Source organism: Saccoglossus kowalevskii, chromosome 10 (assembly GCF_978046115.1).
Source record: "Saccoglossus kowalevskii chromosome 10, keSacKowa6.1, whole genome shotgun sequence".
NCBI classification, from domain to species: Eukaryota; Metazoa; Hemichordata; class Enteropneusta; family Harrimaniidae; genus Saccoglossus; species Saccoglossus kowalevskii.
Window position 1 is genome coordinate 29,164,587 of NC_140650.1, and position 27,990 is coordinate 29,192,576.

The following is a 27,990-nucleotide window of genomic DNA, read 5'->3' on the forward strand; positions in this document are numbered from 1 at the left end:
TCTATATCACTTCCAGTTCTATGTACTATACTTTATGGTACTGTCAAAAGCTTATTGTTTTGCTGGGATTTATTTCCACTTAACTAACAAAACGCACATAACTTAAAACCTAGAGAATATGCAAAGTTGAAAATGCAATAGTACTGCTTTCTCCACAGTAGATTTAAAACATCAAATCTACTAAATTTAAACCCAGTATCAGTGAATAGAGCACCTTCTCAGATTTAAAATAAGATGACGCAGCAACAAATTTATTTTCACTACTGATTCAATTCAAATCTGTAATCTTGCCAAACAGCTATTTCAGGAGATGACATAACCGCGTAGTAGATTTACTAGCAAAAACATGTTGCCAACAATAACGTAATTCTGATTACATGCACACAGCAGACATAGCAATTTAAAAGGTCTTCAATGATTTTATTGACCAGTATCAAAAAAAGGTCACCCAACATTGGTATTTTACTAGCAAGCATATGGCAGATTAATTGAACATCGCATAAAAAACTTCACTATAAAAATTTTAGCTTATCCTTCTTGTCTAGTTACACAAGAGCCGATGTCCACAACTGGTATATATTATATCATTTTATATGAGAGCATGTACATTTATGAATAAATTTTCTCAGGGACTTTTCATAATACTACTAAGCTTTGAAGCAGAATAATTTATATTAGATGTAATCCAAACATCAAAGCAAGGCTTACAGTAAAGGATGCATTACAATCTAATATCAAAAGAAGCAAGACGATGACTGCAATATTTTACCCAAAGACTTACCGTCATCTAAGAACATCATCTGTACATGAGCTGGATTTTCAGAATGGCTTTCTAGTACTGTGTCATCCATAACCTGAAGGTCCTACAATAACACAAGAAGAAGACAATTTTAAGCTGCATAGACACCAAAATCAAACTCAGATTCCGAACCAATTAAAATATAGCTAAGTTTAAAAATAACTTACAGCAATCAAAAGCAATAACTATAAGAAAACAAACATTTTGTACATACATACATACAGTACGGTAAATATAAAATTAATATTATGGGTGCACAGTATGCTTTTTATCAACTGTAATCTACGTGATGAACCTTCCATGCTGTTGATAGATATAGTAATACAAGCTGTTGCAAATATTCAAATACATCTCGTTTTATATTTAACCAAGTACGTTAAATAAACACAACCAGACAGTCAATTATTTCCCTGCGAAGGCGGCAGCTCTGAAACCTCAGTTGATTTGCCAGAATGATTATTATTAAACAAAGGGCAGAGGGCAACTACTCAGACTCAAAGGTTAAATTACATGACCCACAAACAGGGTAAAACATTATCTTTGCATTGGCACCACCTTCACATGACCTCCACTGGCAGTGTACCCCTTAAGCTGGTGATAATTTGAAAACTAATTACTTTAAATGAAGTCTGGTGGTGTGTGGTGAATAACAATATTGTTTCGGTACCTTAATTGTGAACAATATATAGTTTGAAAAAAATGCCATTTTGTAAATGCCAGTCTACACAATTAAATTTATCTGATCAAAGTAAACTGACCATAGACATTGCAAAATCTGGTGTCTAATCAGATATTTTTTAAAAAAGTTTGATGTACTTTAAGTCTGGCATCAGACTAATCTTATCAGACACAATCTGATTGTGGAAACCACAGAATTTGATGTCTGATAAGATTCATTCAAAAATCGGATATGTTCAATTTCATCAGATAAATTAGATCATGTATCCCACGATATTGCCATCAGATAAATCAGATGCAGTTTGGTCAGATAAATCGGATCATGCAAATTAGCCTTTAAAAAACAAATCAAAAAAGTTGTTATCAACTAATAAAGAATTAAAAAATAATAATAAAGTTCTTAGAAATAGAATTGCCACATTTCCCAAGTTTCTATTTCTGTTATATGCAAAAAACTCAAAATATTATAGCACATTTCATTTCATTGTTGTTCATCAAACAGGAAGTAAAGTGAACTTTGATATTTAGCTATCCCCGCTTGCTCTAACATTACAGTACCAAATCAAAAATTTTACGTTTAATAGTAATCATACAAAATAAGAGCAATGAAAGAAGTGAGCACAAGTATAAATGCTATAATCAGTAGTTGTAAACAAAATAAAAACCTACCCTTGTTAAAAGATCATGTCCTGTAATGACGGCTGAAAACCACTGAGTTTTGGAATCTAATCTATAGACTTTAACACGATATCCCGTCAAGGAATAAGGTGCTTTCATCAAAATCTGTTGAACTTTCTGGCTGTGCAACCAACTGTTCACCTCCTGCTTCACTTCCTCATATCGTAGAGCTTGCTGGAGACCATCATCGTCATCCTGCAATGAAAGAGTAACAATTAAATTTTTAAAAATGTAAATAAAAAACCATAAAACACTGATTGCTAATGGTTAGAGTCAAGTGCAGTTTTGCCAATATTAGGCAATTGTGTAGCTGACTTTAAATTTATTAACACGAAAAATGTGTCGTGTTGTACGAGTTGCATAATATATATATATATATATATTAAAATAAGTACTTGCATGAAAAATATATAACTAGAAACATTTTGTTATGATAACTGAGTGGGCTGCTAGGCAAATGTCATTATTTTGGTTTGGGGCATAAAACACCAAACACATATAAATAGTACATTATAATAACAATACCCCCCCCCCCCTACAGTGCCATATCAGATTCAGAGGTGATTGCATTTCTCACACACCAGCTCGCTGTGCAAACAATCTCACATTGAATTCACCCGTCTAATACAGCACCATGGGATTTCATTATTACTACAATATAATTTACTGCAATGACTAATATAATAAAATATGTTGAGGCACATTTTAGCTCAGTCAGCATTGCCATCTGTACTGGAAATATTGTTAAAACTATATCCATTTTGAATAAAAACTAGACAAATTGCTAAAAGCTTTATAGATATTGCTCTACTTATTTATTGTCACAAATTCAGATTGAATTTAAAGTGTTTGAAATATTCAGTACAGCTTTTGAAAACAAAAAATACAATCCAAATGTAGAGTGTGACTACTCGTAGCACAGAAATGTGTGTTCAATTTACCATAAAAAATAAGTAGGCAATAAAAAAAAAATGAAAAGTCTGAAAAGCGTAAAAAAGAGATCAGTAAAAACAAATCAACATGGAGGAAATTCAGGCAAATAGTCTAGTGGTATGGAAATGATAATAATCCTCACAACTGATATTAAAGAAGGCAATCATTTTACATCTCAAGCAGATTTCCATGGCAACAGTTATTCCAACATTCATTAATAAAGTCAGCAACAGTGAAAACGTTGCATGAAAAGAAATCAGGTTTTATGAGAAACTCCGACTGTTAATGAATCAAGTCAGTACATGTCGACAAACGATTTATAATGGATTTTCTTAGCGATTCTATTTTCAAATCACATTTCTGACGACAATTGAAAACGACAGACAGTTTCCATGGCAATATTGACTATATCTCTACTAGGTGTATAATCAGACAGTTTCAATGATACATCCACTACATCATCAATGCAATCAATGGAGTACATCAATATTACCACCAACCTTTTCTCATATGCATTTCTGCATACATCCATAGTATCACCACTTTATGGTTCATTTCATTTGTCAGACGAAAACATTAAAGATGATCAGTTTAACACAAGAGAATGAAATTTACAATATTCATTTTTAATTTTCACTAATTTTATCAGAAACCTAAAATTTCGAAGATACTAAAATTTTGAAGAAATCACCAAATTTAAGTTGTTTCAGTAACAAAATTCTAGTACATTCAGTTCTGGGTTTTTCAAATAGAACCCCAGGAATAGAGAAATATAGTATAGTGAACATAGTGAAACAACCGACTAAACAAGAGAATCTAGACAACAATACCACATGAACTATATTTGTTCTATTATTACCGTAAAATCTGTATTAGAAGCCGCATCCCTAATAGAAGTCGCACCCATTCTTTTTGAATAATTGAGAACCAAAAATTCGTCATTTCTCATATGTGTAGATGCTCTAATAGAAGCCTCATCCCCTCTATTGCATTGTACCATTTTAATAGAAGCCGCGGTTTCTAATACAGATTTTACAGTAACACATGTGCCGAGGTAAATTCCAGAGGTGTTTCTATAATCAAAATATTTTCATGTTTTAATGATTCAGTATACAACAATCATGATTGTTCATTTTATAAGCACTTCTATTGGAGAAACTCTTATAATGCAGCAAATATGGCATAGAGTTTACCATATGGGATCCTATAACAGTGGTTTCCTATTATTTCCTTAAATAGCATAAAACTATTCATCAACCTGGATTTAAAATAAATAGCTGACTAGCACTACTTACATTGTATATATCCTAAAACACAGAAACCTAAAGAATTTACAAAAACATACAGACCAATTCGTGACTGCTGGATTAGCTACACATTCACGAGCCATAATTCTCAATAAATTGTAAAACGAAAAGCTTGAAAGCAATGCCGGATGGACAAGCTGTTACAAGAACATGTTACGAAACCTGATGTGAAATGCAATCAACCTTACAATAAAATACTACAGCCATGCACACACTATACAGGTACATGACAATTATTGCGATGGAGGCGCACCTTAGGAAGAGCCCATGACTGAGAGATGAAATTATTACAATAGCATGCATTCTTATTCTTAACAGTATTGTTGTCCTTGGCTGGCTGCATTTTTAAACCACATATCTTCAATCACATCTTTCATCTTCAAACACCCTTAGAATGAAATTCATTAAAAAGCCACAGCTCCAAAACTGGTAGACAATAAATAGGTTTACCTAATCAGTATTAAATACAGCATTTTACATCAACAATGATGAAACTGGTGAAAAGAAGCCATTTGTAATGAAGCGAACGAAGCAGCTATGGACTATCACTTTATAATACAACTTCCACTTTGTTACCAGTATACAAAAAAACAAAATAAATGCCAAGAAAGCTGTAGGTGAGTCATCAACCAATCAGAGATATCTGTGACAAACAGAGTGGTAAAACAGGTCACTGGCCACATTCAGTGATCAAGCACACACCACAGGCAACCCAGCAACAGAAAAACAAAGGAAAATAAAAGTAAGCATTTTGATGATGTCACCAGGGAGCCAATACAAAGACTGACTCGCATGTGTCACATTAATTAATATTATGTGAATATATTAAAAGCCAGACAGAAAAAAATAAGATACGAAAAAAAAGACCTTGGATAATGTTCAAGTGGGTGGAGACAAACCGCATTAAAAAGCCTGTGTTCGTGCTTGGAATGCCTGATTCAATACACAGTCATATGATAAAATAACAAGCTGATCATGCATACAAATGAACTCTACATCAGCTGGCTCATAAGCTGGCTCATAAGCTGGCTCATAAGCTGGCCAATAGACATAAACATATGCAATGATTTCAAACTCATGACAAAAGTTTAAATTTGTGTTGTTTACCATGAATAATTTCCTTCCTGCCAATACACACCTTTTACTGTTGGTTAATTAGTTCTATGTAATTTATTTGATTACTTGATGAAAAATTGTAAAATTGTAGACACAAAAGACCCTTAAATATAATTCTTCAAAAGATCATACATCCTGATATTTATGGTACTATCATAGACATTAGAAAACAAGTTCTATGGAACTATGGACTAAATGTGCAAAAAGTTGTGCCAACCAAGATTACAGACAACACAGTGTCTAAAAGCAGTGAAAATACATGTACAACAATTCTCCTCAAAACTTGTTGACTAATAGAGCAAGTACGGTAATGTGTTGATTTATATGCTAGAACCTGTCAATGCTTTTAGAATGAGTGGTGATGCTATGCGTATGGTATGTGCATAAACCAGTCATTGTGGGGTGGATGTGCTCTGGTGGTGATCATAAATAATCTACCGGTACCTCTACTGGCATGAAGTGACATACCATGGATAACCACAACAGCAGGTCTATACAATATGCTACATAGATGCCATGGATACCAGGTCACAAGTGAAAGACTGTTGAACACATCAGTCACATATGCATGGGTCTGTCTACAAAGCTCACAGATTCCATACGGAGTAAACATTTAGGATTTTCAACAGAAAACGCAGATTACTGGTACTCCTGCCCCTGGTTCCTCGCAAATGGCTTCAACATTATCAACTTGTGGCATTTACAAACAACGACCAAGGAGAACAATTTTCAGTCAACGCTCGCAATAACATTCATTATTATCCTGGATAATTAAAGCATGGTGGTAGGCCAAACAGGCGAGACCATGACTGGACACAAGTCAAAAGTCACATTCTCAGTTGATCACCTTTTCATAATTATCTCAATACCACAGACTGTATATCCACTCATTTTTACAGCCCTAATTTTTTCAATGAATTGAAACATTTTTAGCTCATGTCTGGCATGTTCAGCCAAAGAATTCAGCATTTGTTATGTCAAGAGCATTAATGAACATATAAAACTATTTCAAAGAGAAGCCATATATAGCAACCAATCCATACTACACTATTTACTGACACAGTCATCAATAGAAAACTTTCCTAGTTATTCTACAACAGACAAACACCCTGTCGATTTATTATCACATTTTCTTCTTTATAATTTGAATAACAAATTATTATATCGTAATTATTTACTTTCCATTATGGGATCACCAATGAAATCACAGACCATCCCAAACCTCGATTGAATTCAGGATTTTTCAAGGTAATTTTCAAAATCTTAAAAATACAATGTTCTGCATTTTGACCTTACATAGCATGTTACCGGTACTGTAAAAGGGTTAATTATTTACTGGGTTTTAATTTTGCTTATTTCACTGACTGGAAATGGTAAAATAAAACCAAGTGAATATGTAAAACTTAGCATAGAACACATTATCTAAATGATAAAACCTGAATTTAAAACCCACTAAATATGCCTAAAAAGTGAAATGCTAAATCAGTGAAATTTAAACCCAATGAAAATTAATCAGTTTACAGTATGTGGAATATCTTGAATATCTACTAGGATATGATTGATAACAGGGATAGAACTGCATTGTGGGTAGAAATAATCATGTGTGCAGTGGTAATCATCAGTTCATACATCAATCATTCTACAAGCAGGTTTTCTATACCTGCACAATTACCGCCATGATGCTCCATTAGCAGCTGGCACCATATTATATTTCAGGTGAACTCCAACAGTTTTGATGGATGACACACAGGCGGTAAGCTTGTCAACATTTGAAAAAAACAACCAAAAGCTGTGCATGCCACACAATAGTTGGGTGGTAAACATTTGATATTGGATCCAAAAATAAAAAAAATCCTATTAATAGATAATGAAATGTGGTTCAATCAATAAGTGATGCCTTAAGCATACACATGGCAGAGAGAGAACATAGCAAACAATATCATAGCAGATGACCTACAGTGAACCTGGGGCTTCTGCCAACACATGTAAATAGGGTGGCAGCTGCCATGGACAAAGTCCAATCCAAAGATGGCCAATAAACACAAGATATACTCTTTTACAATTGATGTGACATGACAAGTTGGTATGTGCACTATGGAGACAATAATATTTCCACAATGGAATGGCAGGGTATGCTTTGTAATTGATAGCCACTGAGCAGAAAACAGGGTCACACATACACATGAGTCATTGCCACATATGAAGGCGTCCAATCAGAAATCAACAAAACAATTGAGTCACATGTCACTAACATTGGCTGAATGAATAAAACAAAGAAAAGCAGGTCATGCACAATGGCATTAGTTATCGCACTCAGTTGTCACTTAATCAGCCCCACCAGCAAATAAGTTATAAGCCTAATTTGATCCAGCAATACTCATCATCTTAGTTTAGCACACAACTTACCCAATCAATTGCAGGAAATCAGTTGAAAATTCATAAATTCAAAATGTTGATAATCACAATTCAGAGAGAAAAACAGTTCATAACCAAAGCATGTCTATACAATGTTGTCCATTACCACAACCATGCTTTGTGTGCTTGTAATAAGTTTTCCTTTTTCATTGGGTGATCACATTAGAATATGAATAGACACTCCAATGTTGAATTTCCTTACACTGCATATCCTGTTGGCGTGGCCCTTTGTTCACAGCCTGAATAGAGTTCAGTCACGACTTCCGGCTAATTTTAGAAACACCAAATGTCATGCATACATTATAATCTGTAATCAGTTATTTTGAACACAGAATATTACACTGTTCACACAACGCAAACAGACATGCGTAATTCATAATCCATGACACAGCTAATGTCTTTTTTATCCTATATTTAAATTAACGTTAAAGAATAAACTTATAAAATTTGACATGGATACTCATCTAAAGCCAGCAGAACTACAGAAAGTTATGACAGATGTGATAATTTATTTCAGAAAGAGACCCTATATATCTTAAAGATGATAACAGAACAATTTAACACAGATAGCCATCGCAGACCTTGTCCCTCCATGTGCCTACATTACAATCGAAACGCCATTGTAAGCACATGGCTGCTGCATGCATATTGATCACACACCCAAACAACTGCATACACCCAAGGGAATGTCTTCTAAAAAGCAAAACAAATCTCAAAAGAGAATCAACCTACCAGTTATAAATGGAACACTCTTGATGGGCTGAAAACCAAGGCACAGAAGGTTACAAAACCACAAAAATACTCTCCTTCCCATCAGTGGCAAATGGAGCGAGTTGGACACTGAGTGTGATGTGGGCGGGCAGCAGTATATTGAAAGAGCTACTTAACGTCAGGAAGGTCATATGAAAGCTCTATTCATATGCTAATAAAATCTTTAGACTATTAGCCAGCTATAAGAGGCAGGTGAATGACACAGTGAACTCTATCTACACTGAGTGCATTGTATTTGTAAACAGAATTTCAAACCAGCCAACAGATAAAGAAGTTAATCTACATGTATTTATTTTGTTGATTGCAAATTGCATCTCAGTTAAAAAAAAATAACAATTGCATTGTTGTCATGTGGCAAAGGAAAAAATTGAATGAACATTTTGTTTTTTTGTTTTTCAAAAACCGTTGACACAAAAGTCTTTCTAGAGATGCAATAAAGATACCATCATTATTATTATAAATATTTATTATTAATTTAGCAGACTAAGAATTGTCTCAGGCAAAACATATCAATTGTAAGATATTGACCTATTATTAAACTGCTGTCATCAATTATTAAATGACTCAACTATATTAATCAGCCAGGGCCTGAACACTGAAGAGTAGATCACTAACACTGAAGAGTAGATCACTGTTTATAACTGTACCTCATGCTGAAAATAATAGGTGGCTTCTAATATATATATATATATATACATCGAATTAGGGAATCTTTTTTTTAATTAAAGGCAAATGTCTTGCGGAACTTTTTGGAATACTTAGGCTGACTATCCGACATCTTGTGGAGTGCACAGTGACCTTGACATATCAATGAATAATAAGTACTACATCATGTGAACCATCTCACAATGCATGGGGTGTTTGTGATACATTGCCCATTACAATGAACTCAGCCAATCTATCAGTGAGGTTAGAACAATCTATCAATCAATGATCAGAATCATCTGTTAGAATGATTCCAGCTGTATGACATTCAAGGCAACCCCCCTAATCTACAGAATAGAGCTGATCAATTTTCTCCTGCAGATTAGAATATCTACTCTCTTTCACTGGTATGTGATATGCAAACACTTACCCAACTGATCATGTAATCAGCCTAAGTCTAACCATGGATAGTACAGGACAGTAAATACAGTATTTGATATAATATTAGAACATCATCTTACATCAAAAGACAGGTATGTCTATATTAACTATATAAGTAATATTTTGAATTTCATAATTCACTATACAATAAATGCGTTTTTGTTTTGTTTTATCTGCACTTCTATTTGAAGATGTACTTTTTATATAGCACATGCAAATCCCATTTCAACATCAGTAATTATTGTGTTAATAACTAACTTGACTTGTCAGGTACGAGGACATTGCTGTAGATCACATCATGGTGGAAATTGCCTTTCATTGAGAGTTTGGATACAATTGAAAGCATTCAACTACCAAGCTACTGATGAACATCTGACTGTTTTCCAATAGACATAGTAAATTCTGATGCTAGGTGAATAATATTGCAATAAAATGTGCATTTTTTTGTGTGTGAATATATATTTGTATTTGTTAATTGTAAAAATGTTTTATTTTTTTTCCTAGAGATGTTATACCCCCCCCCCCCCCAATTGGCACATGGCAAACTAAAATTGACATTTTGACTGAACAACCAAGTTTGTTACCGGTACAAGTTGCATGAATCCAAACAGGAAGTACCATAATGACATTTATTAATAAAATAAAAAGATAAACAGGACCCATTAAAAAAAGAGACCATTTAGAAAGGGGAAAGATTACATTACATCCTGTACCTAGGGTATTATGTAATTACATTGTAATACAATAATGGAATGTAAGCAAAGAATTTCCCTGATATTACCCTTCAATATTTACATGTTTCATGCTGATTAAACTATGCTTTAGTTAACGCAACAAATTTGTTCAAAGCCTAAATGTTTAAAATCACCAGTTTCCTGACCTGTACTGTTTTTCAAATTTTCTCATCAGATCCAAACTCAGAAATAGTAAACTCTCAAATGACAAGCCCAATTGCCTTTATATTTCAACATTTTTTTGTTGACATGAACATAATAGTCGATGGCGACAGCAAATGAGGTCAGGAATAACATGTATTGTAACAGATGTCGGCAGAATGCTTACATGCATTGGACCATAGCTTGGTATATATTGCATTCAGACAAATGTACTTAGCACGTACTGAAAAGTTCGTCTGAACGCTCTGGCACAAGCCAAGAATTGACTTGTTTGGGTCTGTTTCTATGTCCGCAGCTCAGATCAGTTAGAAATATAGGCAAATAGCATATACGGTAAATCTTAGCTGTAGTGTATTCATGATGTTTGATCGATTACCATCACATAGTGCTGTGCTTGCTTATGCATTTAACTACAGGCTGCGGTAACAAACAAAATATTTTTGAATACACATTTTTCTTGCAATATGCTACTCCATGTACCTAGTTTTCAATTTAGCAATTCTTTATGGCGAGTTATCTGAGAACATCCTATATTTTGTGATTTGCTAGTATTAGTTATGGTCTAGTAAACAGGGGGTATTATTTCTTCAAATCTCAACATTGTTGTACATGTACCTTTATTCACTAAAATTGAAGACTAACACATGTTTCAACAAATTGAAAAAACTAGCAGTTTGTGACACAAAATATTGAGATAATTATGAAAAGGATGTTAACTGAGGATGTAATTGTGGCTCAAACAAAGTGGGTCCAGTTACGGTCTCATCTCATTTTTTTGCCAGCTTAAAGATTGACCCCTTTTTCGGCACAAGCTGAGTTCCCCTTTGAATGTACTGTAGGTTTTAATAGGTGATAAGAACATAATGCCATCTGATAACACTTCAGAATTAGCTACCACAAGGTAAACAAATATCTGCTGATCAAATGTGGGTGTGCATGACAAGCCAAGAGTCATAAGTGCAAATACCAGATGCATAGTTAAAGTTCACTGTAGCCTTGTTCACACGAACTGACAAACAGAGGGCTAGATGGCTCTGTAAATATTCCTTATCGGTAGGACTTATCAGTAGGATGAACCTGTGTTATATCCATAGGCACTGTGGTTTATATTAGGCTAGGCGTTCATACCAATTTCATCTACCATTGAGACACTGTAAGAGGGTGTTGTTTTAACCTAAATATCTTGTTTACACATGCCTCATCTCAGGTACGAGACCAGTCCTCTGACTCTGAGCTAAACTAGCCCAGGGCCCAGGTTAATCTGTTCATACATGGGTTAAAATTAACTGAGTCAAATCCATAGTTTTATTACACATGTAAACACTGTATGTGGAGTTTTGACTTGGCTTTATGGTTGTACACAAAACTCTAAAAGAAATATTTTGGGATATTGGCACACACTGAATTAAAGCATTCACGTTCATGTTAGTCGGGACCCATATCGTGACCCACTCTACTTGTGCTAAAATCACGCCCTCATTCGATGATCTGTTAGTGACCAAAACATGGTAGACAATACGTTCATGATGACAATAATAATTACTATATTGAAATTATATCCACTTTTGCTGTTATGTTATTTATTACGAGTCATGTACATGAACGACAAAGAAGATTCAAAAAACAATTATTTTTTCATGACAAAAAAACAGTTGCAGAATGACATAAATATGCGTCATTGACGACCGTTTACATTCATTTCATTTATTCCTACAGCATCCAACCATATCCAGCTTCACTTCCCTCCATCATACGAGTATGAATCAGTATATGTTCTCTTAAACTCACCACCGAGGTCACGATTTCAGTTTATGTTGAATGTTCAGGTAGCAAATTTCTGCACATGCTTAGTTTCAGTCCCAACCATTCTCACACATGTTGAGGCACATGCCGACTTGCTCCCAAGTCCAGGCATGTGCCAAGATCTCTAATGTGAACGCCACTATAAGCTGTGTTCACGTTACACGAAGTACGGGCTAAGATTTAAGCTGATTTAGGCTTATCTAGCATATTTGCATTTCGGCTAGACCCATATGCGTCCACACACGGGGAGGGCCAGTTGTTAGCACGGGCTAAGGGGTGCCATTAGTCAGTGACCTTTGGTAAGCCACTATTTACAAAGGAAAAATAGATGACACGCGCGAGGTTCTATTTCTGCTGCTGGCATGTTTCGTTCTAATTTTGAAGCGTCGTGCACAGGAACGTGAGAGAAGACAGACCCAACTTATTTGGATGCACAGAAACAGTATGCAACGGGCATAACAGAATACAGAGTTTTATTAATGCATGTCGTAGACAGCGAACCAAATTTATTTTGTCTACAATTGGAGCTGCTGTACGCTCTACTACAGCGACCCGATCAGTGTTGAAGCGAGCGTGAGTAATGACTGGTGGAATAGAGTAGTTTTCCGAACATGGGACAATTTTCACACCCAAAGGTCGCCGCAGAGGGCGCTTAGCCCTGGGCTAAGCGTTCATGCATACTTCGTTAGCCCGTGCTAAGGGTCTAGACCGTGTCTTAAATTCGGATCAGATTTAACCCGTACTTAGCATTCCTTAGCCCGTGCTAAGCGTTCACGCATGTTTTCTTAGCACGGGCTAAGGAATTTGACCTCTTAGCTTGTGCTAAGGAGCTGTGCGTGAACGCAACTATAGTCTTGATGACTTACCTCATATGGTCGTATCTCTCCTTCTTTCACAAAGTTTAGCTGCTTATCAACACAAAACTCTAAAGGAACAGTCTTGGAATCACCAATAGCAACTTTGTCTCCAAGGACTTCAAAACTCTGAAAATAAGATGATAACATTTGCATGAGTATGGGTTTTTATGCGTTCCATTTAAGTAAAGGAGACCGAATACATACATTGACCACACACCCACACTCCAACAGTAATGAGGATTGAGCCCATCACAATGGCACATATTTTAGTATTATGTATTGTATATGGCAATTTTAAGCCATATTCAAACTATATTTTATTATTTCTGCATTATCCTATTGTACGATATAGTAGACAAAATTAATGAACATGTGTGATATATAAAGTATGATTGCAATCAGTCAAGGCATGTCAAAGATATAGCTTTGGAACAACATTCAATAATAAAAATGTCTGCCTGTCGATTATTTTTTAATATGATTTAAAAAGCAAAATGGGTCCCAAATTATGTTCAATTTATGTACGAAGTTTGAATGAAATCTGTTCATTCGCAACGAAGATTCAATTCCAAAATGGCAGAAATTTTGATGCATTTAAAATGGCCGCCTCTTGGAACAGGATCATCAAATAAAGCATATGTAAGTTTAAAATGTTTGAACGGGCTCAGTCAAGGTATAGCTACGTTCTCACACGTCTAAAAAACAAGACCGAAAAATGATCGGTTCATGTTCATGCTATTCGCGTGTATGAATAACGCAACAATAGACCCAGCAACCCGAGCGATTTGGACTCGAAAACGCAGAAATAACTGGTGAGAAGAAATAGGATTCTCTCCAAACAGATATCAGTAATCTAGTTTCTTCATCACATTCGACTTGTGACCTCTGATGCCATCTTGTGTAATGTCAAGCAAGTAATGTCAAAAAAAGTCGGCAATAGAGGGCGCTTGGCCGTCGTATTGTGTTCACACTACACATTCAATTGTGCAAGAGCCGGTTTGACAACGGCGTTTAGGATCTGGTCCACCCCTTTTAGGACGGTGTCAAAAACACCGGCGCCACAACAGCGCATTATGTTCACACACACCTTTTAACAACGTTCTCAAATAAAAAGCGTTGTGACAACGGCTTCTATCGTATAGTGAGAGAGGTATGTAAACGTGTCGAAATGGACATAGTGCGAGTGGTTAGTGCTAGTAGCACTAATCCAAAAAACTACTAGATCTAGTGCTAAAATGGCACTAGATCTAGTGCTAAAACGGCACTAGATCTAGTGCTGAAATGCACATAGTGCGAGTGGCGTTGATATCGCGTTGTCAACGACGTCAAGATATCCCGTAATTCTCTGAAAATAAATTAATATTTACGTAAAATTGTTGTATCTTTCATTCATTGGAAATGTGCTACAGTGGGAAAATTGAGAATGGATTTTGTGTGTACTGCATCCTGTGAAGAAGCATATACACATTCACGCAATCCTGTTGTTACATTATATCATGGAGGAACTAACGGAATATGATGTAACCTCGCCGATTTTTTTGATTTTTTAACGCGACCATATTATATATGTCTAGACACTTTCTCTGCAATAATATTTTTTAGGAGCCCTTAGGATCTAGTACTTTTTCGGATTAGTGCTACTAGCACTAACCACTCGCACTACGCCCATTTCGACACATTTACATACATAAGTGAGAACACCACTTATGTCAGAAGTGTGACTATGGAATAGTAATTATTAAAGCAAGCATTAAATGACGACCAGTCAGCCATTTTTAATCCAACCTTAAAAACAAATGTATGCATATATATCCCAAGAAGTGAATATGAGCGGTACAGGTAAAAATCAAACTGACAGTTCTGACCCCATTTTAGTTTATTTTTATATTTTCTATGCAGTCTATGATGACAGATATGAATTAGTACACAAAACAAAGAGAATGAACCATTTCAGACACTTCTAAATATATGTGTCATTTTTCCAAGTTTAACAAACTCTAGTATATAGGCATACATGCCATTCCAGTTCACAGGCTGATTTTATTCTTTATGAACTGGATACGGCTTTTGCAGTCTGAGGTCAGCTTGCAAGGGCACGTAAGTCATATGACCAAGGGCAGCAAAAGCCAAAACCAGTTCATAAAAGTTTTATCATATGAGGCGTTTTGTTTTGAATGATGAAAGCCCGGTACACTGGGCCAGGCATGATACGGGAAATTATTGCCTTGATGCAAGGGTGCATAGTGTTACGCAGACGGGATGTACCGTATGATAAATAGCTGAGCTGCCCTATTTTACAACAGATTATAAGACTGATGAAATGTCGTTAAGAATTAGAAAAAAAAAGTCATTGAGGTTAAATTAAAATATAACATGATTAAAAAATGATGTTGTAACTAATTGTTATGTACAACTGGTAAGGATGCCTTAGATAGATTTCAAAGAAAAAACACAAAATAAAGTATTTGAAAATAGGAAAGGGAGGTCTTGCCACTCGTGGCTATCAGGTAACATCTGTATAGGTTTGCTGCATAGGGATGAACAAAGAACAGGAAAACAAATGTAGAAAACATGGTTTGAGTACTTATTTAGATAGGATACAAATGTACTTTAATGCTCTTGCAGGTGAAACATCTTTGTCTGAGTTAACAAAGTCAGTGAAGAAAAATATCAGATCAAATGGACCCAATTTGTTTACTGGTAAGGAAGAGGTCATGTAGTCCCAAACATGAATATGACTTTTGTGGCACACACTATGTGTCGTCACTAGCACTTGCAATTTGCACATAAAAAAAAAAGTTGGGAGAGACAACAGTGACACAAAAAAAAAAATTAAAAAGGAAGAGGTCAGTCCTGCCTGGAGGCAACAACTCAAAATATTTCTATAGTGGGCGAGGCCGTTTTCTCAAAATAGATAATCATTTTTCAGATCTCTGGGTATAGCAATGTAAAAATAGTAGAATACAAATACTATAGTATGTATAAATGCACTGTTATCAGCGGAATGAGGTCTCATCACCCACCCAGTGTGTGCACAACTACATCATCAGTAAAGACTGGAAGTAAAATTGACAATACAAGAAGAGTTTTAGCTGGAATAGCTAGCAGCTTGTCTGAAAAGTAAAAGCAGGATGTGATTACAAGAAATGATTTATATGGTTGCATGTCATACATACAGTCAGAGACAGGATATTAAACCTATATGTAATATCATTCATGTGTGAACAGTAACACACATAGACATAGTGAAAGCTTTCTGGCACGGATCATTAAGTTGTGGGGGTGTCACACATTGATTTTCTTCAGCACTAGTGATACGCTGCATTGCAAAAACCCATAGAGAGTATTCACAAAGAACGAGGGGGGGGGGATTACTCCAAAAGAGAACTGATTATTAATTTGTCAGATAACATGCAGTGAAACTTTAAACCTTAAACAAAATTTAAGGTGTAATATTGTGAGGTTATCACCACATTCACAAAAGATGTATAATAGTAAATTCTATTGTTTTCGGTGATACAATGTATATATTTAATGCCAACAACCCAAGAAAGACACAGGATGTGTGCGACTTTAGGTATCACACATGAAGCATATTAGAGGCACAAAACCAATATTATCAAAAAATTATAACTTCAATGCAATTAAACCCTGATTTCATCAACAATAATGCAGATAATGGAGATATTTAGGAAATAAATGTCTACTACACATGATTGACTGACACTTGAAACCTACGCCATTAGCAACCATTACACGTAAACCAATAAACTATTTCTTCCTGCCTTCAATGGTGATTGACAGCCACGTATTAGGGAACCTGGTTGTAAAGCGCACAGTGAGCAATGTATATAGTCTAATACAAAGTATTACTGGTAGTGTAACATCTTTTGTGCTGTTATAAAAGCTGACACTTGTCAAGTAATACTTTGTGGAAGAGATTTTATTTCATCCAAAGAATCTCCCTCAGAAACCAGCAAATTTTAAAATATTTAAAAGCTAAATATTTATTGTAATCAACTTTTAAATTAATTTTGTGAGATAAATTATCATTAATTCCACCAGTCATTGAAAATTGCAAAATATTATGGTTGGAATGATCAACCCTATGAGTGGCAAAGTCATTGGTTGTTCATCTTCAAAGAAAATTTAAAAAAGGAATTTATGTCTATGTTGGCCTAAAATCATCAACAAAATTAAAAAAATACATTAAAATAGGCACAATTTTTGTGGGGAATATCAGAGCAGACAAAAGGAGTAATGGGAGGGGAATCATAGTAACCTCCCTGCAAGTTTTGTCCTCTAGAAAACCATGACCATTTTAAACTACAAAATGACAACACTGTGCGGAGAGTACCGGTAATAAAATATCAAGCCCATCTGTCACAAATGCACAAGTGAATAAAAAAATACATTGAAATGTACAAATTATGTCCAGCTTGGCAAATACATTTGTACAACCACATACAAAGCATGAATTGAAACTAACAGACGTTGATTTCCATTCAAACAGATTAGCATATATTTTTTTTCATAATTGTCAATCGAACCACCCACACAGCTCACAAAACCGAGCATGTTAATATTAATATAAACACACGGGAAATGTCTGATGATACATCAAGGAATGAAACGGTTTTAATATCACATACCTCATGAATAATTGAATAGAAAAACGCTTGAACAGAAAAAAAACGCTGTTATAAGGAATGAGCTTAACCCCACAAATGAATGTCAAAAGGCAACCATGTCTCTGTTAGATAAACACTTGAGTGATATTGAAACATATTATAACATACATAGAGACACATCTATTAGATTGAACCCTGTTGGATATCCAATTATTATGCACAAAGAAGCAATATGCCAAAAGCAACTACTGCCTTGTTAATGATTAAGCAGGTCAAGGTGATTGCTGATTACAACACATTTCATTTCAAGAACACTGTGCATAATTTATATGAACAGAAACATTGAACTTGTCTTCCCTTCTATCTGATAATAGCAGGTAGGCCAATGAGTCAAAATGTCACATCAATCACTGTCAACTGAAAGCATATTATCAGTTGATCACACAGTGATAACGTTTTATGAGATGCCTAAAATAACACAGTAAAATTGACAGGCAAGAAATCACAACACCAGTGTTAAATTAAATGCTGATTTAAATTTTCAAGTATTACAGTATTTGCAATTCAAATGCAGAAAAATGTATAGAAGAGACCGAGTAAGACAGATGTTGTTTTGATGACACTCCAATCAATTCAATTTCCCCCCAGAGGAGATCATCCTTCATAGTGACAAGAACATACACTGTGTAATCATGTGATGCAAGCAAACCTATACTGATGAGCTTTCAAAGATCATTTATGAACCACAGTCGACACACATTCCGACGAGACTCTCTCTGCCGAATTCTTCTTACCTTGTTCAGACAGAATCAATATCGGCAAAGATTGTGAATGGATCACAAACAGGAATTAGATGATATCCACTTTAAAAAAAAAACAAGCTTAAGAGGTAGTTCTACTGACGATTCATTGCTGTTGTCTAGCACAGAATATCAAGAACACCAATCAAGGGAAATGGGATCTTCCAGCAGCAGGGGGTGTCAGCTTACCTGCAGTAGGGGTGACTATAGGAATGGTCATTATTGATGTTTAGACAAACTACAAATAGATCCGAACAATTGAGTACATTAGGGGAAGTAACAAAATGCACAAGTAACAAAATGCACAAGTAACAAAATGCACAATCAAGATAAAAACAGACATAAAGGGGGACAAACATATGATAAGTAAGAAGACATAAAAACGTCATCAAACTACCCTACCCCTCCTCTACACAAAATAGAAAACATCATAAATACAGAGACGGAGAATAATAAAAACACCTTTTAATCAAGGTAAGATGTAATTTTTTTACATTTTGATGACATATATACCAGAGTCATTGATGTGCAAGATTCGGGTCAGTGACCAAATAATCTTTGCCACGCATGTGATGCATCGTTAAGTACCTGATAATTACTACTACAAACTGGCTTATCAGAGAGCTACTACGCTGTGACCTCACTGTTCATATATTAATATCACGTTGTCAGAGCATGCATGCAGATTCTAGAAACCAGATTTACTCCCATTATTTGGCAGCTGATAGTCATTCAAAACACTGTACTTTGAATTGAACTGCATCATAATAATATCATTTCATCTCCTCCCAACATGATGTACCACATAGAATGTTTGTTATATTAAAAAAGACCCGTTCGACAAAAGAGTCTGTGTATAAACAGCGCAGTGAGGCTGAATGCCCCCTGACATTTTACCGATATCATGCTAATACAATATTCCTTAATTGTGATGTCTGCATTGAATTCAAACTGCCGACGTGCTTCGTATGCAAAACACATCTTATGCAAGTCGGCCTTGAAATCCGATTCCATGTTCCATTGATTAGATTCCAGAAATTTATATTCAAGCAACGTTGCCTCTAATTGATTAATGTAAAATGTCAAACAGAGGGTTGTCAAGACAAGCATGGATATATAGTCGTTGGAAGTACCCAGGAACACACGTCACTTGTTTTGACGTCATACTCGAGCATAATCATGCATTAAAAAGAAGCAAATACATCACCTCTTTCACGATGTACAATGATACGATTCCTAAATGTTCAGCATTTTCTACAATATTTACACACAAGGGGCAATATACACAAACTTTGGGGAAAAACAAATTTAGTTCATATGCAATGTTTGCTAGCACATTGTTGATTTTATTTCAAAAGAGAGAAGGAATTCAATTTCATTTTTGATTTTCGAAATAGAAATCGGACGAAAAAGAAATAATGAGGAAATCAACACTGATTATTGATGATTTCTAGATAAGATTTGAAATTCAAATTTCAACATTTTCCATAATAAAATCATAATTTTTTTTTTTTTAACTGGTAGATTAATTCTGTTCAGCTGGCTACACCCATCAATCATAAGCTGACCTGTGGGTGACCTTCAGCAAGCAAATGCTTTCCGGCCAGTGTGTATACACAATAAGCCATGGAATAGCTAGCAGCATGACAGATACATGCCTCAGTAGACAATCTGTGGTCAATACATTTTTCAAACAAAAAGGTATAAATCAGTCAAGTCTCAATAAATATGACACCCTTGACATAAATCACTCCCTGTGTATACTATGTGTACATAACCAGCCCACAACAGTTCAGATAAATGTCAGTCCATTTGTCATCAAGATACTATATTTGTCATCAGCTTATTTGAATTATTTAATAGATCTGATTCAGTATTGGAGAAGCGAAAAAAATCCAACCAAAACAAACATTTTAGCTTACAATACACCTTTCCTTTCAATCTGGCCTTCTGTGAGTTATAGAAATGTTGTTCACAACTGTGCTTGTTTACGTAGTTGTTTGACATCTCCAATGTACAGTCAAATCTGTCAAAATCATTGTTTTCAATGATGGGTGACTGCAGATCAAAGCGATATCAATGCTTTGAGCAACTACTGTGTCAACTGTTGACAGAAATGCTTACATACAGACTTCTGTTTCAACATGGCATGCCTATTAATGATGTTTCAACATTAGAGTTAAGATGCCACAGTGCAAACTATGACAGTAAAACTGTATCATTTGCTAAGTTCATCTTATGGCATCTCGGCACAAAATTTTTAATCTTTTGTGTTTGCAGAGGCATTACAGCAGTTACATTCACATTAGTTGGGACCCACTCGGCTTGTGCCAAAATTACGTCCTCATTCATCAATCCATTATTTGACGCAAACATAGAAAACAATATGATACAATTATGATAATAATAATAACTATATTGAAAATATATTCATTTGCTGTTATGGTATTTCTATTATTAGTCATCGTGCACATGAACGGCATAGAAGATTCGGAAAACAATTATTTTTTCATGTCGATGTAGCATTTACTGCAGCAGTACATAAATATGCACTTCCCTCCATTGTCATGTCATACAAGTATGAATCTGTATATGTTCTCTTAAATTCATCTCCGAGGGCATGATTTCGGACGTGAACGTCACTATTCCAATTGACTGGCTGGTGGCTGTCCTTCTTTGTATACACCAAAAAAATAAATCTATTTTACGAAAAATGGTATAGATAGTAGCAACTAAGGCAAGACTGCTGCCATATTTGTAATCTAGTTAGCAGCCCCCCCCCCCATATAACCGATGAATTAATCTACCAAACCAATATTACACTTATTGTACACAATTGTACTTTTCTACAAATAATGACAAATGAACAGATTATTTAAAAACAAGTCAGTCTTTCACATGTCAAAGAAGCTGTTATATTTCATACTGCCCCCATTCGAAAGCCATCATAATAGCGCCCTCATACAACTATACATACCATTTGTCTGAAGCAAGCTGGGCACTGAGGTGATAACATTATTACACTATATGTAATACAGACATTGCATTTTTAAAATGACCTGGGAGCTAAAAATAACTCTCTTCAACACAGTAACACAAGTGAATGGGAGAACTGTGCTATTGGAAATTTTTGATAATATGAATTTAGAGAGTGATAATTAGCTCTTCTTGGTTTTGACTCAGAGTGATCACTTGCCTTGGAAAGCAAGGTTCATTATACAAGAAACATCAGTACTCCCCACCATCACCATGTGTTACTACGAGGTCTGCCCAATTCCCAGAATTGCTGTAAACTATGTACATATACAAGGAATTAACAATTTTACAAATGCTTCTTTTTTTTCTTAGTACCAACTTAGAACTGAAATGATCATTTCATGCTAAATAAACCAACTCAACGGAATTCAATCTAAATGCAATATTCATCCATATCAGATCAAATCATGCACAAAAAATAATTGCACCTGCATTTATATGCAAGCAAAGCAGACACAATTAACTATTCATGCTTCAGTTGAGTCTCAGCCAAACCTTAAATTATTCAAAACATGTCTAGGAGTCTCAGAGGGTAGCCTTGACTGATTTTAAGTTCAGAGTTGATAAAACTTTAATCCATTTAGATTTTTTAATCGAAAGAGCAATTTAAAAATAAATATCAGAATGAATGATAAGAATCAAAGATAACAGTCACTATCCCTGCTAGGCACAAACTTCCTCCAATAATCCATGCACAGACACATGACCTTAATTGCTTTCTGCAAAAGGGGGTCACTGTATTCTCCCCCTGACACAAATCTAATCAGACGGACTCATAGAGTCTACGATGTCAAGGTAAAATATTGCACTGCTTTAAGACAGGTAGGGTTTTGTCCTTGTCCCAGTTGTATTAGCCATGATTCCTCCACATGCATGATAACATAATACTAATCTAGCAGCACCTGAGCAGTAAAATACATTTCCCATAGAGCATCATAAATCATACACAAAGTTCAAACAATATGAGTATGGGTCAATTTGTATATTACCACTCACACATTGTGTGACGACATAGGGTGCCCTACTTTGTCTGTGCAACCAGACTAGTGTTGGTAAATTGCAAATATATTCCACTGCCTGTACTGATTTGTTACAAGTTGTAATGCCAGTTTAGATGAGATAATTGGGAAAATGCAACAACATGAAGAACATTAGCATATTAACAATATGATGTCATGCATGTTTCATTCTGTGAATGAGGGCAGTAGACAGTCAGACAAAAACAAACAGACTTGTGTCAGGAGGCACTAAGCAATTATATTTAGAATTAAGTTATATTAAACATAACATTTTTCCCAAAGATAAGCTTTAAAAATATCCGAATATCCACTAGTGTTTTCTGCAGTCAAAGTAAAATCACTTAAATCATACTTAAAAGGTTCAACTTAAACCAAGCCATAGACATAACTAAGCACATAAAACATTTTGCATAAACAAGACTATTTTTTTAGTCATTTAATAATGTAGAATACTTTATTTTTGCTATTTTCGCTGAAGGAATGATTCAGTGAAAATAAAATCCAGCGAATATACCTTTTTTCCTATATTTTACATTCAACTCGTCAAAAATCAGTGAAAATAAATTCCGTACGAAACACTCAAAAAGTCTTTTCAGCAAAAATTAATTCCAGCTAAAATAAAGTATTTTACAGTACATTATTTTGTACTACTATCCAATTTGTTCACATGTGAATATCATACATAAAATTAAACATGGTTTTATAACATAATATCCACTACAACAGGGTCACCCAGGTGGAATGCTCATATCAGCAGGCATCCCGGGTCTCACAGCAACACACATGATTAATGAGATACACGAGGTACATGTTCTAGTGTTAGATAAAGCAGATACTAGTACATACCTGCCAGTACAACTGAAATGATTAGGTGCAAACATGAAACAAAAATATCACGTGGCAAATAGCAAAAAAACTGCCACGTAATTATTTGGCGGTTTAGGTTTCTACCTTCTAAAAATTGATCACTAAATTGTGCTTTTTTACATCTTAGCTTTTTTTTAAGGCCAATGATTCAGCATTAATTTATTATATATGCCTTTAATGGAAAAAGTAGAAGAAAATAAAATATCACAGCTAGTTGATACAAAAATATTTTAACTTTTTATTTAAACACAAAATTCAGACTGTAAAAAAACTTAAGCAGTCTAAAAGGTTGCACAGCCTGGCTGCTACTGCTTTCTCACAATTTGGTCTCTTACACATGTTATAATTTAAACATAAAACGTGATATTTATGTGTGCCATTAAACCATAGGCAGCATGAAGTATTCATTCAATTTACTATATCTATTAAACCAGTTGGCATGACATCCAATATATTATTTAATTCCTTCATTGATTTATGCTTGGACATCGAAATCTTATTAAATGTACAGTATACTCAGGAGATTGTAGGAGTCAACTTATATGATAAATTATGACCATATAAGTCATGTCTGAATAATTTATTTTAGGATCATTGTAATACAAGAATAGATGGCTTCCTGTGTAGTAAAGGCAACCAGCATCAGGCTATAATGTTGTTTTTTGTCTCTAGATATTTTCCAGCTCTTTACAATGTCAAAGTTATGGCAAAAAAAACAAAACATTTTTATGACCTAAGAGTGCAGGAGGTTTTACGGATCTTCATATGTCACCATGCCTGGATATTCACATGTCACCATGCCTGGATATTCACATGTCACCGTGCCCGGATATTCACATGTCACCATGCCCGGATATTCACATGTCACCGTGCCTGGATATTCACATGTCACCGTGCCTGGATATTAACATGTCACCATGCCCGTATATTCACATGTCACCGTGCCTGGATATTAACATGTCACCATCCCTGCCTGGATATTCACATGTCATCGTGCCTGGATATTCACATGTAACCATCCCTGCCCAGATATTCATATGTCACCGTGCCTGGATATTCACATGTCACCATCCCTGCCCAGATATTCATATGTCACCGTGCCTGGATATTCACATGTCACCATGCCTGAATATTCACATGTCACCGTGCCTGGATATTCACATGTCACCATGCCTGCCTGGATATTCACATGTCACCATCCCTGCCCAGATATTCACATGTCACCATGCCTGCCTGGATATTCACATGTCACCGTGTCTGCCCAGATATTCACATGTCACCATGCCTGGATATCCGGATATTCATATGTCACCATGCCTGCATATTCACATGTCACCATACCTGGATATTCACATGTCACCATGCCTCGCTGCATATTCACATGCCACCATGCCTGCATATTCACATGTCACCATATCTGAATATTCACATGTCACCATACCTGGATATTCCCATGTCACCATGCCTGGCGGGGTATTGATGTGTCACCATGCCTCGCTGCATATTCACATGCCACCATGCCTCGCTGCATATTCACATGTCACAATATCTGAATATTCACATGTCACCATACCTGGATATTCCCATGTCACCATACCTGGATATTCCCATGTCACCATACCTGAATATTCACATGTCACCATGCCTGGCTGCATATTCACATGTCACCATACCTGGATATTCCCATGTCACCATACCTGGATATTCCCATGTCACCATACCTGAATGTTCACATGTCACCATGCCTGGCTGCATATTCACATGTAACCATACCTGGATATTCCCATGTCACCATACCTGCATATTCACATGTCACCATACCTGGATATTCACATGTCACCATACCTGGATATTCACATGTCACCATACCTGGATATTCACATGTCACCATACCTCGCTGCATATTCACATGCCACCATGCCTCGCTGCATATTCACATGTCACAATATCTGGATATTCCCATGTCACCATACCTGGATATTCCCATGTCACCATACCTGGATATTCCCATGTCACCATACCTGGATATTCCCATGTCACCATGCCTGGCTGCATATTCACATGTCACCATACCTGGATATTCCCATGTCACCATACCTGGATATTCCCATGTCACCATACCTGCATATTCCCATGTCACCATACCTGCATATTCCCATGTCACCATACCTGCATATTCCCATGTCACCATACCTGGATATTCCCATGTCACCATACCTGAATATTCACATGTCATCATGCCTGGCTGCATATTCACATGTCACCATACCTGGATATTCCCATGTCACCATACCTGCATATTCCCATGTCACCATACCTGGATATTCCCATGTCACCATGCCTGGCGGGGTATTGATGTGTCACCATGCCTGGCTGCATATTCACATGCCACCATATCTGAATATTCCCATGTCACCATACCTGCATATTCACATGTCACCATGCCTGGCTGCATATTCACATGCCACCATATCTGAATATTCCCATGTCACCATACCTGTATATTCACATGTCACCATGCCTGCATATTCACATGTCACCATGCCTGGCTGCATATTCACATGCCACCATATCTGAATATTCCCATGTCACCATACCTGCATATTCACATGTCACCATGCCTGGCTGCATATTCACATGCCACCATATCTGAATATTCACATGTCACCATACCTGCATATTCACATGTCACCATACCTGGCTGCATATTCACATGTCACTATATTCCTTAATATTTGCCCATACTCATATGCATGCACAAAAAGTAATTTGTACGTCACGTTTCATTTAACATCACTGAATTAAAAACTTGCAAAACAACAATTCAATAACATTCTGTATTTGAAATGTAGATGAGACATATTTTTTACAGGACTTACTTCAGAAGAGATGATGTTGTCTCAGTAGCCCTATTGGCCTTTAATTATTCGAGTCATTCAATATTTAAATCGCAAGACATTTATATTGAATAATAAATGACTTTGTAAACGCTAATTAGTATGGCAAAAAAATCATTTTCTTTTTAATTTTAGATGCAAATTGGTGTAAAAACAAAGAGGAAGTAAATGACTAGAAATATTGATGGTACACACCAGACTGTATTAATAATTTATGTATTTAGGGCATCTGACTGAGTTGTTGAACTCCCTTGCAGTGACCTAGTTACACCTTCACTCACTCAGCTCAATCTGTAGATCAATACAGAACTACTCACCAAAGCTGGCCACAGGATTGTATTACCAGGTCTAGAATTGAATGGATCACATCTTTGGCCCCATACTAGAGCTTTTTCTACCACAAACACTTGGTAGGCACTATCATGAGGTCGTAACCACTCTCTTCTTTCCCAGTCCTGCCCATCAAACTCCACATAAACCTGAAAGATTACAATACAGTACATTAGATTTGCATGTTAAAATAGATTGAACCAAATTGACATATTAAATGTTTTATTTTCCATATTTGTCATAATTACATGTAAAGATCTAAACCATAAATACATTTCTCCCATAATGCATTTTAAATATGTTGCACAGTAATATAGCTAGGGCCTATATTTTAAGAGTAAAAATATAAAACATTAAGTAGTCTGCTTATATGTGCTACATACATGTATCTGGCACAACTACCAGTAATACTAACAACAATACTAACAACAATCAACGTGTCACAGCTTTTAAAATCAATTTTAAAATCAATTTTAAAATCAAAACAGGCATACCATGAACAGATAAACTGCAAACTCCCATGGATTATGTCAATTTACAAAGAGTTAAATAAGGAAGATAACACATTAGATATAAAGAATATCAATGACAAATTGAATGCAACAAAACAAAATATAAAGAGAATAGGAAACAATATTAAACAAAAATATATTGAATTCTGGAAGGAGACAATTATGGATAAACCTAAGTTGAGAACATATACTCAATTCAAAACAAACTACAACTTTGAAAGTTACTTAATTATACTGAATCTAAAACATAGAATTTCTGTCTCTAGATTCCGAACAAGTAATCACAGCCTAGCAATAGAAAAGGGTAGACATACCCAACCTAAAATTTCTTTGGAAAACAGGATTTGTAAACAATGTACTTTAGCAGACATAGAAGATGAAATGCATCTCCTCATCAAATGCCCAAAATATCACACACTGCGAATGGATATATTCTCAAATATACAGTTTCCTGATGAAACAAAAACTGACCAACAGAAATTTACATACTTAATGAAAAATTCTAACACAAATGTAATCAAACTTGTTGGAGAATTTATACACAGCTCGTTCTTAATGA

At 35.5% G+C, this 27,990-nt stretch overlaps 1 protein-coding gene across 3 annotated transcripts in view; it reads right to left on the bottom strand.

Annotated features, from left to right (window-relative positions):
* LOC100378099 (jumonji domain-containing protein 1C-like) overlaps positions 1 to 27,990 on the bottom strand; it is an 83,438-nt gene that overhangs the window by 16,540 nt on the left and 38,908 nt on the right. The window contains exons 2-5 of one of the 3 annotated variants that reach the window (XM_006825878.3): positions 26,907 to 27,068; positions 13,349 to 13,465; positions 2,147 to 2,350; positions 782 to 863 (exon numbers count right to left, since the gene is read on the bottom strand). In XM_006825878.3, the coding sequence (XP_006825941.1) occupies positions 782 to 863; positions 2,147 to 2,350; positions 13,349 to 13,465; positions 26,907 to 27,068 (565 nt within the window). Of the gene's footprint in view, positions 1 to 781; positions 864 to 2,146; positions 2,351 to 4,845; positions 4,961 to 8,658; positions 8,785 to 13,348; positions 13,466 to 26,906; positions 27,069 to 27,990 lie in introns of those variants that run through there. The other 2 variants (XM_085504467.1, XM_085504468.1) reach the window with 2 other exon arrangements.